The 11669-nt window shown below is 46.6% G+C and overlaps 1 protein-coding gene across 6 annotated transcripts in view; it reads right to left on the bottom strand.

The window, feature by feature from the left end:
• Positions 1 to 343: 343 nt before the first annotated feature.
• Positions 344 to 11669, bottom strand: part of LOC124995628 (serine/threonine-protein kinase 17A-like) — a 98869-nt gene continuing 87543 nt past the window's right edge. For all 6 annotated transcript variants that reach the window (XM_047568142.1, XM_047568147.1, XM_047568143.1 and 3 more), the window contains 2 exons: positions 1439 to 1618; positions 344 to 823 (listed from right to left, as the gene is read on the bottom strand). In XM_047568142.1, coding sequence (XP_047424098.1) covers positions 472 to 823; positions 1439 to 1618 — 532 coding nt within the window. In that variant the 3' untranslated portion in view covers positions 344 to 471. The remainder of the gene's footprint in view (positions 824 to 1438; positions 1619 to 11669) is intronic.

Genomic DNA, 11669 nt, shown 5'->3' with positions numbered 1-11669 from the left:
TTTTTTCCCAGTTTCTCTTTTTCTGGTTTAAATGTAAACCTGACAAACCATAAAATAAAAACTGCACAGACCAGAATGTTTTTAGTTTTTGCTTTTTAAATTTAAAATAAACTCTCATTTATTTATTAGCTATTGTACTTGAAACACCAGCGCGTACACGGGCCGGTGTATGAACTGATCTCTGTGTCTTTATGGGTCTTCATATATTGCACTCACCTCTTAATAAATGTGGATTTTCTCCTGAGAGAAACGACTCCATGTCTGATCAGTGGAGGAAGACTCCACCTCTGGAAACATGTGGGTGTGTTTAACATGTGTCTCTAACAGAGATTCAACAGCATCTGAGCACACGTACGGTATAAATGGAGGGTGGAGTTTATAATCAGAGGCTTAATGAAGCTGCTGTGACAACACTAACTTGTCCTCCTTCAGAGGCTGGTGCTGGGGGGTCCTGGGGAGGTGCTGGGGGGGTCAGTAGATGAACTCTCCAGGGACCTCCTGCAGGGCGCTGAAGGGCTCCTCGAACTTGAAGCGTTTGGAGACGGCCTTCTGCTCGGTGGCCAGGGCCTCCTTCTCCGAGGTGGAGCTGGACGACTGGCGGCACTGGCCCAGGGTGTAGGCCGCCACCACTATCAGCTCCTCCTCCTCCTCCTCCTCCTCCTCCTCCTCCTCCTCGGCCGTGCTGGAGCTGCTGGGGGGTTGGGGGCTGCTGGAGGCCTCCTGGTCCTCCGCTGGGACGATCTCCTCCACCGTCTGGGAGTCCTGAGGCTCTGAGGGCTGGAGCCAGGGGTGTTTGAGGCACTGCTCCGCTGTGGCCCGGTCCCTGAACACACAACATACTGAAGTGATGCCTCATGTAAGTACAAATACTTTGTTACTGTACTTGAGTAGATGTTTCAGGTATCTGCACGAGAGTAAAGTACAGAAGAAGAAGAAGAAGGAGAAGAAGAAGAAGAGAGGAAGCCAAAGGAGAGTCTAGATTATTCTGTCAGAACGTTTTTCATTTTGCAACGTTTCATTAATGAAAAAAAAAATTACTTAAGTACATTTAAGAGCCTGTATTTTATTACTTTTACTCAAGTATTTTTCTTACTTTTATTACTTTTATACTTAGGTACAGATACTTTTCCTAGTTATAGTTTAGACTGTGAATAAGTGTTGATGTGGATGGAGGAGGACGGGGGAGGACAGGGGAGGAGAGACGAGGACGGGGGAGGATGGGGGAGGATGGGGGAGGATGAAGGAGGACGGGGGAGGACGGGGGAGGATAGAGGAGGACGGGGGAGGACGGGGGAGGACGGAGGAGGACAGGGAAGGACGGGGGAGAATAGAGGAGGTCGGGGGAGGACAGGGGAGGACGGGGGAGGATAGAGGAGGACGGGGGAGGATGGAGGAGGACAGTGGAGGACGGGGGAGGACGGGGGACAGGATGACTGACTGTGGATCCTTGCGCAGCAGCATCTGGATGAAGGACAGCGCCTCCTGGTCCAGCTGCTGCAGCTCCTCCTCGGTGTAGCTCACGTTGAGCTGAGAGATGTTGAGGAACGTCTCCTGTTTGTCTTCACCCAGGAACGGAGAGATTCCCGTCAGCATCACGTACGCCAGGACACCCACACTCCTGACAACACAGAGCAGAGCAGGAATCATGTCTCTGCTGATAATCAATAAAGTCCCATCACTTCTCACTGAGACGGAGACATGATGCACACAGAAAAGATTTAGTCTGAACTAACAACTTCTTTCTTTATGCACTGACGGAGAGAAAAGAGAAACACGTCGACTCTAAGTCACTAAGCTGAGTTTATATTTACAAGAGGAACTGAAGGAGGAACAATGGACTTTATTCCTGAGGGATGAGGCTGACGTTTGTTTTTAAAGTGATAAAAACTGGATGAACTGGTTGAAAAGTATAAAAAAAAGCTCTGACCTGCAACAATGAAAAGGCTACAACTCAAACAGAAATGAACCTTTAGTATTTTGTTGCGTCTCCGTTTGTAAACCAGCTGTGTTGTGTGCAGTTTTCTCACGTTGCGTGTTTTATCTACCACACGTTTCCAGACACAAACAGGTTCATGTACGTACCACATATCTGTTGCTGTGGTGATTGGCTCATAATTCAGAATCTCAGGGGCCAGAGAGAGTGAGGATCGCGAGAGGCAGAGTGATCGCGAGATGCTGTGATCTCACGAGACGGGTGAGGTTTTGAATTGTTACATGGCGGCATAACGCTGCACGATTAAACCGATTAAATCAAGACTTTAGAGGATAATATCAACAGAGATCCGCGGACTCCACTCGCAATCGAAGAGGCTAAATTAAAACATTGTCATACCGCCAGAGTGGAGGCCCTAGAAAACTTTATCGACGAGTACTACCTGCGGTGCGTCATGGAGCCTTCTGACAATCCGGCCAAGAGAAAGAAAGCTGACTCCTCCACGGACACAAGCGATCTAATAACAGCCGAGGTATCAGTACTTGATTCTATTAATAAAAAACTAGATCTGCTAAGCCTTATGCACCAGGAGATCAAGGATCTCAAGTCAAGCTTAGAATTTTCGTACGATCAGATCGCTAATCTTCAAAGAGATAACGCCGAGCTGCGAGCGGACGTCACCTCCATTTCAGTGGAGGTAAACCAGCTCAAAAAGGAAAATAAACAACTGAAAGAGACTGTCCTGGACATACAGTCAAGGAGTATGCGGGACAACCTAATTTTCTCAGGGATCTCGGAGAGCTCCCCGGACAATCCAGAGGCCCTGATAAAAAAATTCATGACCACCGCTCTCAAGCTGCCAACGGAGACGGTGAATAACATCTCCTTTCACCGCGTCCACCGGCTCGGAGCCCGAGGAGGAAACCGTCCGCGTCCTATCATTGCAAAATTTGAACATTTTCAACAGAAGGTACTTGTGAAGAGCAAAGTACGCGAACTCAAAGGTACCACTTTCGGAATTAACGACCAGTTCCCGAAAGAAATCAACGAGAGGCGTAAAGTGCTGTACCGATCCTCAAGGATCATCGGCAGAGAGGAAAGAGGGCCGCACTTACAGTGGACAAACTTTACATCGACGGTCAGCTGTTCCGGGATGCAAACATCACCCCCTGGCTCTACTGACGGATAAGTATTAAGAAAAATAAGCCATGTATATTTGTTATTTGTATGTATATTATAAAGATGTACATTTGTATAAACAAATATAAATACTAAGAATAGGGTAAAAAAAAAAAAAAAAAAAAAAAAAAAAACCTCACAAAACGTTAATGTATGTCACTCCTCTTACCTTCTCACTCACCTCATACATCCCCCCCTGCTATTCTTCTTTCTTTCTTCTCCTTCTGTCCATGTCTCCCTGCCCTCCACACCTACCTCCACTTACCCCCTCACCCCCCCACATATCTCCGACACAATAATTTCCTTCCTCGTGGTGCTAATGTTATTAAGTTAACAATCCATTTTCCAGGAACTGATGCTATTGTTGATACGTATGTATGACATTGTTTGTACCAGGTATAATCAAGTATTCCAACACTCACCTCCTGATTTCTCTCCATTGTCTGTAAATCCTTTCATGCTAAAGACGTACAAAATCCTCTACCAACACAACATACAAAGAAGGACTGAATGCTCTCAATCTCAATGTCACAGTTAACTGTTGTCTCTTGGAATGTGCATGGCATTCGCTCGCAGGCAAAAAAAATTAAAATTATGGATTATATCTCCAAATTACAAGCCGATATCTTACTCATTCAAGAAACTCACCTACAAGATTCAGAAAAAAAATCTCTTATAGATCCAAATTTTAACCAAGTTTTCTCTTCCTGCTTCAACAGTAGACAAAGAGGAGTCTCGATTTTGGTCCATAAGAGACTCGTGTTTACCCTTTAAACAAATTGATAACAGACACAGAAGGTCGATACATCATCATTCAAGCATCAATCTTTAATAAATTATACACAATTGCTAATATTTATGCCCCGAATAACGATGATCCGGCCTTCTTTCACAAAGTCTTTTCACAATTATCTGACATAGCCGTCACACCCTTTACAATTATTGGAGGGGACTTTAACACAGTCTTGAATCCCTCTCTAGATCGGTCCCATAACTCGACACACATAAAAAAATCACAATCAGCCAAAGTCCTCAAAGAATACATGGATGAGTTTTGGACTTGGCGATGGTTGGAGAATCAAAAACCGACAAAGAGGGAATACACTTACTTTTCCCCAGTACACCACTCCTTTTCTAGAATTGACTTTTTCTGACAAACAATTCTATTGTACAAAGAATCAACACCAGTATACACCCTATCATAATCAGTGATCATGCACCGGTGTCCCTCCACCTTCAAATAGAACCCTCCCTAAAACCATCACCCACATGGCGCCTTAACACCTCATTACTGAGAGACCCTGAATTTGACTCACTAATAAGGAAGGAATGCAAGGAGTTTTTGGAAATAAATGACTCTCCAAATTTATCCCCATCTCTGATTTGGGAAACTGGGAAAGCCGTAATCAGAGGCAAAATTATATCTTACTCCTCTTACAAGAAAAAACGGGACCAACAAGCAGAAAAAAACATCGAGGATAAGATTAAAGAAATAACAGAACAATACACCGCAAACCCAAATGAACAATTATGGACCCAACTACAAATGCGAAACTACAATTAGAAAATATCTTGACCAAAAAAACAGAATTCGTACTTCAACAAACTTAGATACCAAAATTTTGAGCATAGCAATAAATCAGGCAAATTTCTTGCGAATCAACTCCAACGCAACAGAGAAAAATCTCTTATAAATGCAATTCAGGACTCAAGTGGCAAACACACTCAATCGCCACAGGAAATTAATCAAATCTTTTACAGATTCTATGAAAAATTATATTCAACAACTACCAACCCGAATCCTGACGACATTCAGGCCTTCCTCAAAAAACTCAATCTACCCCAACTGACGGCAGAACAAAGAAACATATTGGATTCACCACTGACCATGGAAGAACTATTAACAGCTTTAGAAAACATGCCTATGGGCAAAGCTCCTGGGCCGGATGGTTTCCCTGTTGAATTTATGAAACAGTTCTGGTCAGATCTGGCCCCCTTGTTCCTAAGGACTGTTACAGAAATTAAAAACACAGGTTGCATAAGATCCCAAATGAATACTGCTGCAATTAAATTACTTTTAAAACCTGATAAAGACCCAACACTCCCTTCCAGCTATCGCCCTCTGTCATTGATTAATACAGACATCAAAATTATTTCCAAAGCACTAGCATCTAGACTAGAGACAGTAATTTCATCAATAATTCTCAATGACCAAACAGGTTTCATCAAAGGCCGACAATCTACAAATAATGTTAGACGGCTCCTTTTAACCTGATCAGCATGTCCCAGCGTAGAAATACAGAAGCCATTGTTTTATCACTGGACGCTGAGAAAGCCTTTGATAAAGTTAACTGGGCTTTCCTTCTTTGCCACCCTTCAAAATTTCGGCTTTGGAGAGTCATTTATCCACTGGGTTGCTGCACTGTATAATTCACCTAAGGCCACAGTCACCACCAATGGTTTCACATCACAAAGCTTCACCTTACAGAGGGGAACCAGGCAAGGATGCCCCCTGTCTCCCCTACTGTTTGCTATATTTATTGAACCGCTCGCATCAGCAATACGTCAGAACTCCAGTATCCAGGGTATCCACTCATCCATCGCTGAACACAAGATCAATCTATATGCTGACGATGTTTTACTTTACTTGCAACAACCTCAGAGATCATTACAGGAAGCTTATAATTGTATTTCAAAATTTTCAGCCCTCTCTGACTACTCAATCAACTGGTCCAAATCAACAATACTACCAATAACGGACAAAGCATGGGATCCTGCAGACCATAAACCCCAACTACCCTTTTCCATAGGAAATATCAAATACTTGGGCATAAACATCTCACCTAAATTGTCAGAGTTAGTGCAACTGAACTTTGATCCACTTCTGGATAAAATCTGTGATGACCTGAAGCGCTGGACCAATGTTCCTATCTCTCTGATGGGACGCATAGCAACAGTTAAAATGAAAATTTTGCCTCAAATTAATTACTTATTCTCCATGATCCCATTCAAACCCACAGCAAAATGGTTCCAGAACCTAGATTCTGCAGTCACCAAATTTTACTCCAAAAACAAACAGACAAAAATTAGCCTCACCACCCTTCAAAAAAATAAATCAGAAGGAGGACTTGATGCACCGAACTTTACAATCTACTACCTGGCAAATCAGCTACAATACATCACCAAATGGATAAACCCAGAGGCAGATTACAATTCGTGGTTAGAAATAGAACAGGCCGACTGCCTCAACATATGCATTTCGGACCTGCCCTTCATTACAATCACCCTTAAGCGTCATAACTGCTTCCAAAACCCCATTATTGCCGCCACCCTGTCGGCTTGGTGGAAGAGTCTAGAGACCACAGGATCCCTGCTGGAACCCTGTGGGTTCTCCCCAATTTGGCACAACCCTGACTTTTTGAATAACAAAGTCCCTCTTCACCTCAGCACTTGGAAGCATAAGGAATAACCCACCTCCATCACCTCTTCCAGGGGAAACTTACTTATGAATCACAGAGATTTATTTGATACGTTTGAAATAAGAAATGGAAACTTCCTCCAATACCTACAGGTGACCAAGACAATCAGAAGAAAATCCCAGTGCTCCAGAACTGCATACAGCCACCACAATTCGTCACCAACATTAAAAAACTCACACCGAAAAAGAAGAAAACCCTCTCTTTAATATATAAGCTGCTATCAACCACACATTTAATACATGTACCAATATCAAAATGGGAAGCCGATCTTTCCCTGTCCACAGACTTTGATTTCTGGACTCAGATCTGCCAAAATATATTTAAAATGACCAAAAACTCGAATTTACAGCTGATCCAGTTTAAAGTACTCCACAGATCACACACAACTCAATACAAGATGTATAGAATGGGCTTCTCCCAATCCGACAAATGTACGCAATGCACCCAAAACTATTCAGATTCTTATTTCCACGCTCTCTGGCTCTGTTCTCCGGTGCAGCACTTCTGGTCACTTGTAACACAGAAACTCTCCTCAATTTTGGACTGCAGAATCCCATTAACCCCTAACTTGTGCCTCATTGGTGACCTGGAAACAATCAGTCTTCCTCACCATCTATCACAATCTGTCCTTGTAGCTCTCACCATCGCCAAGAAAACAATCCTTATGAACTGGAAGAACAAACAGTCACTAAACATTTCCCAGTGGTTGAACCTTCTTTCCGATTATATATCACTGGAGAAAATATCTGCTACCCGGAAAAATCAGTTGACTCTGTTTGCCAAAAAATGGTCCGTATTCTGCGACTCCCTCAACCTTAATTTACATCTAGACTTTGCCTGCTAGCTTTTGCCACTTCTGTTCCACTTACTGTAATGCTATAATAATATTTCTCTTACAGTGATGAATGTCGTTATGGAAAAGATTTTTATTGCCCTCTTCATCCAGGTTCACTAAGGAGGATCCCCGGACCACAACACCTTGAGCATGCATTAGGGGTGCCCTACTCCTTCTCACCCCTGGGTTGACTTCCGGCCCTGAGCGGTTTACCCGGCTGGCCTCCCTCTCCCCCACGTGGGGTGGCGATGGAGACTTGCCTGGGGTTCCCTGTGGCTTCGGCGCTTGCTCACTTTCCTGGGGTCGTGGGGTATCGGTGGCCGACTCTCCCTGGATCTCCTGGTGGGCCTTGGCGGTCTGGGCTGGCGGGCTCCCTGTCCCCTCCTCTCCCTCCCTCTGCAGCGCCCTCCTCCCTTCGCCCGCTCCTCTCCGGCCCCTCCTTCCTTCCGCTGGTGGCTGGGCCCTCGCTGGTCGTGGGGGCCCTTCCTGGGGTCCGGGGGGCCCCGTAGGTCGGGGCCACGCCCGGCGCCTTGGGCTCGGAGCCTGAGGGTGTGGGGGGCTGCCTGAGTACCACCCTGGGCGTGTCCGGTCGCTCCGTCGCGCTGGGGCTGGGGGGGCTGGGGGGGGGGGGGGTCTCCGTCCGCCTTGGGGGCACCCCTGCCACCCCGGGGGGTGGATGGGGGGGTAGCTGATGCCATTGCTCGGCTGGTCGGTGTTGGTTCTTCGGGGTTTCCTGGGGGTCTGTCGCATCCTGGTTGCTGTTCTGGGCGTGGGGGGGGGGTCTGGTCGGGGGACTTCCTGAGTCCTGGGGGCCCTCGCCCCGTCTGTGGGTCCCATGGGCAGCTGTTGCGCCTTGGCCCTGCTGCCCGGGGACTTGGCCCTCACTTGCCTGCCTCTTAAATTGCACTCACCTCACACTCCACCATACACTATGTCGCCCATTACAACCAAGGCTAGATACACCACACACACCCATCCCAAGTTTTTAATGCACCTCACCTTAGGGGTCCACCCAGGATCGGTCAGGGTCAGGGCAGGCTGCAGGACAGTAGTGTGCTGCAGTCCTCTGACCCACCTGACCCTCCTGTTTGCCCCTGTCTTAATGCACCACACCACATCCAGGGTCACAGGGTCACGGTGTAGGGGCTTGCTTCCTCATCAGGGACTGAGGAAGCACAGTAATAGGGACACTGTCACTTTTCATTATCCATTGGCACGGCTTGGGGGCCTGGTCCTCCGCTAGCAGGGGGATCTTGGGCTGGCGGTCTGTGGCCCCACGGCCGTTGGTAGGGGTATCTACCTAGGTTCTCTGGTGTCCTCTTGGCCTGGCTTTGTCTCCTGGTGCTGCGTGGCGACGGGTTCGTGGCGGCTTCCTTGGGTACCCGGTTGTTCCGGTATCGACTGGTTCGGGTGGTGGCTTGGTGCTTCCCCTCTCCCTTCGATGGGGGGCTGGGGTCTCTCCCTGGCGGATGGGGGTTCTCTCTTCCCGTGGTCTCCCTGGCCCGGGGGCGCCAGGGGCATGGGGCCGGCTCCCTGGCCCCCCTGCTCGGATGGCCCGTCCCTGGTTGGGCGCTGGGCCGGTGCCCGTCTGCGGGGGCTTTGCTGGGCTCCTGGGGGAGTCCTCTCGGCTGGAGAGGTGTCCATGGCTGCCCTGCGGGCGGAGGGTGGGGTCTTTGGGGGGGGTGTTGGCAGCGGTGGGTGGACGGGCTGCGGTGGCTGGGGGGTGTGGGGGGTGTGGGGGGCTGCTCTGGCCTGCACCGACTTGTGCTCGCTTGGTTGGTCTGGGGGTGTTGGTCATCGCTCGCCATCTGCGCTGGGTGTGGGCTTGCCCCGTGGCTACGGTGGTTCTCTGGTCCTGTCACCCATGCGCCCCACACTGGGGTGGAGGCTCTCGGGCGCTGGGGCTTCTGACCTGACTCTGGGCCCTGATAATGGTCTCACTCATATTTAGGGAATGCCCACATGCATGTGTGTTGTCACCTGCCAGCCCGTGCTGGATCACATCAAAAAGAATTGATGAGTCCCGGCTATTAAGGGCTGGATTATTGTTTTCACTCTATCACTACGTGCCCTATGGCAGACTTCTCTCCTTCCATTGGGACGCCCTTACCCCCCCCCTGGACTCTCTCAAACTCTCCAGAGATGACTGTACCCAGTCATACTTGAGTGAGGTGACTTGGGAAGCACAGAACCCTGCACTCCACTAGTTCCTACTAGCACCACATGTATCTCCTCCACTGTCCATCCTTCTACATCTTTTCTTTCCTTGTTCCCCCCTCTATCCACTGAGGTGTAGCACTGCCCTCCCTGCCACACAAGGTCACTACACTCAATAAAGATCAACAGGACAGTTCTCAGGGAGGGCTGGTGATGGTCACACTCACGCACTGAAGTAATAAAGCTTTCAACTGCAAGAATATAACTGCATCAACCTCATATAATGTTGACACCCTGTGGTGTCCAACTATGCAGACAAATGCAGACAAAAAAAAAAAAAAGAATCTCAGGAGCTAAAAGATAAAAACAGAAACGTTTTCATCAAGTTATCATCAAATATCAGAGGATTCCTAAAAAGTCCCTTTAAAAGTCCTAAAAGCAGGAACTCACCAACGTACTCCGGGGTTCCCATGATCTCTCTGAGCTCCTGGTGGCTGCTGACCATCCTGGAGAGACCGAAGTCCACGATCTTAATGTCTCCCAGAGGAGAGCTGCTGGTCAGCAGGATGTTCTGAGGCTGGAGGACAGGAGACAATAGGAGACACTTACTGTCTCTGCTCCATGTGCACACATGTCTTTCATGTCTTTTAAACCCTGATCACAGCTCATTTCGTGTTTTCTGCAGGTACATGTTCAGGTTAGTGTTTGTGTATTAAATCAGACGATTCTAATAAGTTTCAGACACATTTTTATGGTAACAGCTCTCATCCTGTCACAGGTTTGGTTAATGTGACAACAGGTGAATAAAACACAACTAAAGCTCGTTCTACTTTAGTCTAGCTACACATATTTATTCCTTTAACTTTAACTTTCATTTAGTGTGATGCTCATGAATAAATATCATTTAGTGTGAATTTCCAGTGGAATTCATGGGTCAGAAACATTTTTATAGCCAGCTCGTCTTTTCACCCCCTCAAAAAGTCTCTCCCACGGTTGTTAGTGATGCACAAGTCTCACATGTCCCAGGAACAAATGGACCCACTTTCAGATTCCTAGCTCCATTATTTTTGTCTAAGATTCCCTAATTTTCCACAAATTTAAGAGCCATTTTATATGAGCCTCCCTGAGATACCTTTGATTCATGAGACGTTTTAGAGTTCAAATACAATCAAAGTACTTCAGTTTACCATGTGTTGTTGTACTTCAATATATTCTGATGAGAAGTATTTTTCATTAGGAGAAATATACCCGACATTAATGATGGTTACTAATTATAATGTTAGTGTTCAGGGTTAAAGGCCTCTATCTCCCACAGAGTTGAAATGGTAACTGCTGTTCCTAATTCATAAGAATAAGAATCTTATTTAAGAAGCGTCTTTCAAGTCACCCAAGGACACTTTACAGAAAGGAACAGACGAGTAGAACAATAGATAGAAACATCAATGGACACAAAGGAAACAGCATTCAAACATCCAAATACAAGGAACATACAATAAGCAACATTCAAGCATTGACAAACAGACAAAGTTCAGCATTTAATAAAACAGCAGGAATTAAATACAACTTGGAGATGCAGAAGGGAGAAGCAGGGCGGTGTTGGAGTTAAGGGTAATGGAGGCAGAAAGGGATTCTTAGCATGTGTTTGGAAAACAGGGAGAGAGTCAATATTACAGATGTCGGAGGGTGAAGAGTTCCAGAGCTTGGGAGCAGAGTGGCTGAAAGCTCTGCTCTTACTGAATCTATCACAACAAGATTCATGGCTATAACCGGGATCTGAACCAGCCCTTCTGTAGGGAAGCTAGTGTTACTGACAAGTTCACCACCTGAATGCTAACTGCCTGCATGTTTCTGATGTGACTTATACTGCACTCATGTTTTCTAGTTTTTTCAGACAAATCCCTTGTTGGGTTCATGCTGTATCTCCTCCAAGGAGCAGGCACAGAAAACATTAAAGTGAATTCTTGCTACACTTGGCGTTAGCCAGTCCTTTCTTTCAAACCAAGAAACACAAGATTCTGTCGTGTGTCACTTTGAGTTCTTTGAGCATCGTTTGGTCGATATGATCCTAGTCTTTTAACTTCCAACT

This window comes from Mugil cephalus, chromosome 18 (assembly GCF_022458985.1).
Source record: "Mugil cephalus isolate CIBA_MC_2020 chromosome 18, CIBA_Mcephalus_1.1, whole genome shotgun sequence".
Taxonomy (NCBI): Eukaryota; Metazoa; Chordata; class Actinopteri; order Mugiliformes; family Mugilidae; genus Mugil; species Mugil cephalus.
This window is presented reverse-complemented; position numbering and strand designations above follow the sequence as displayed.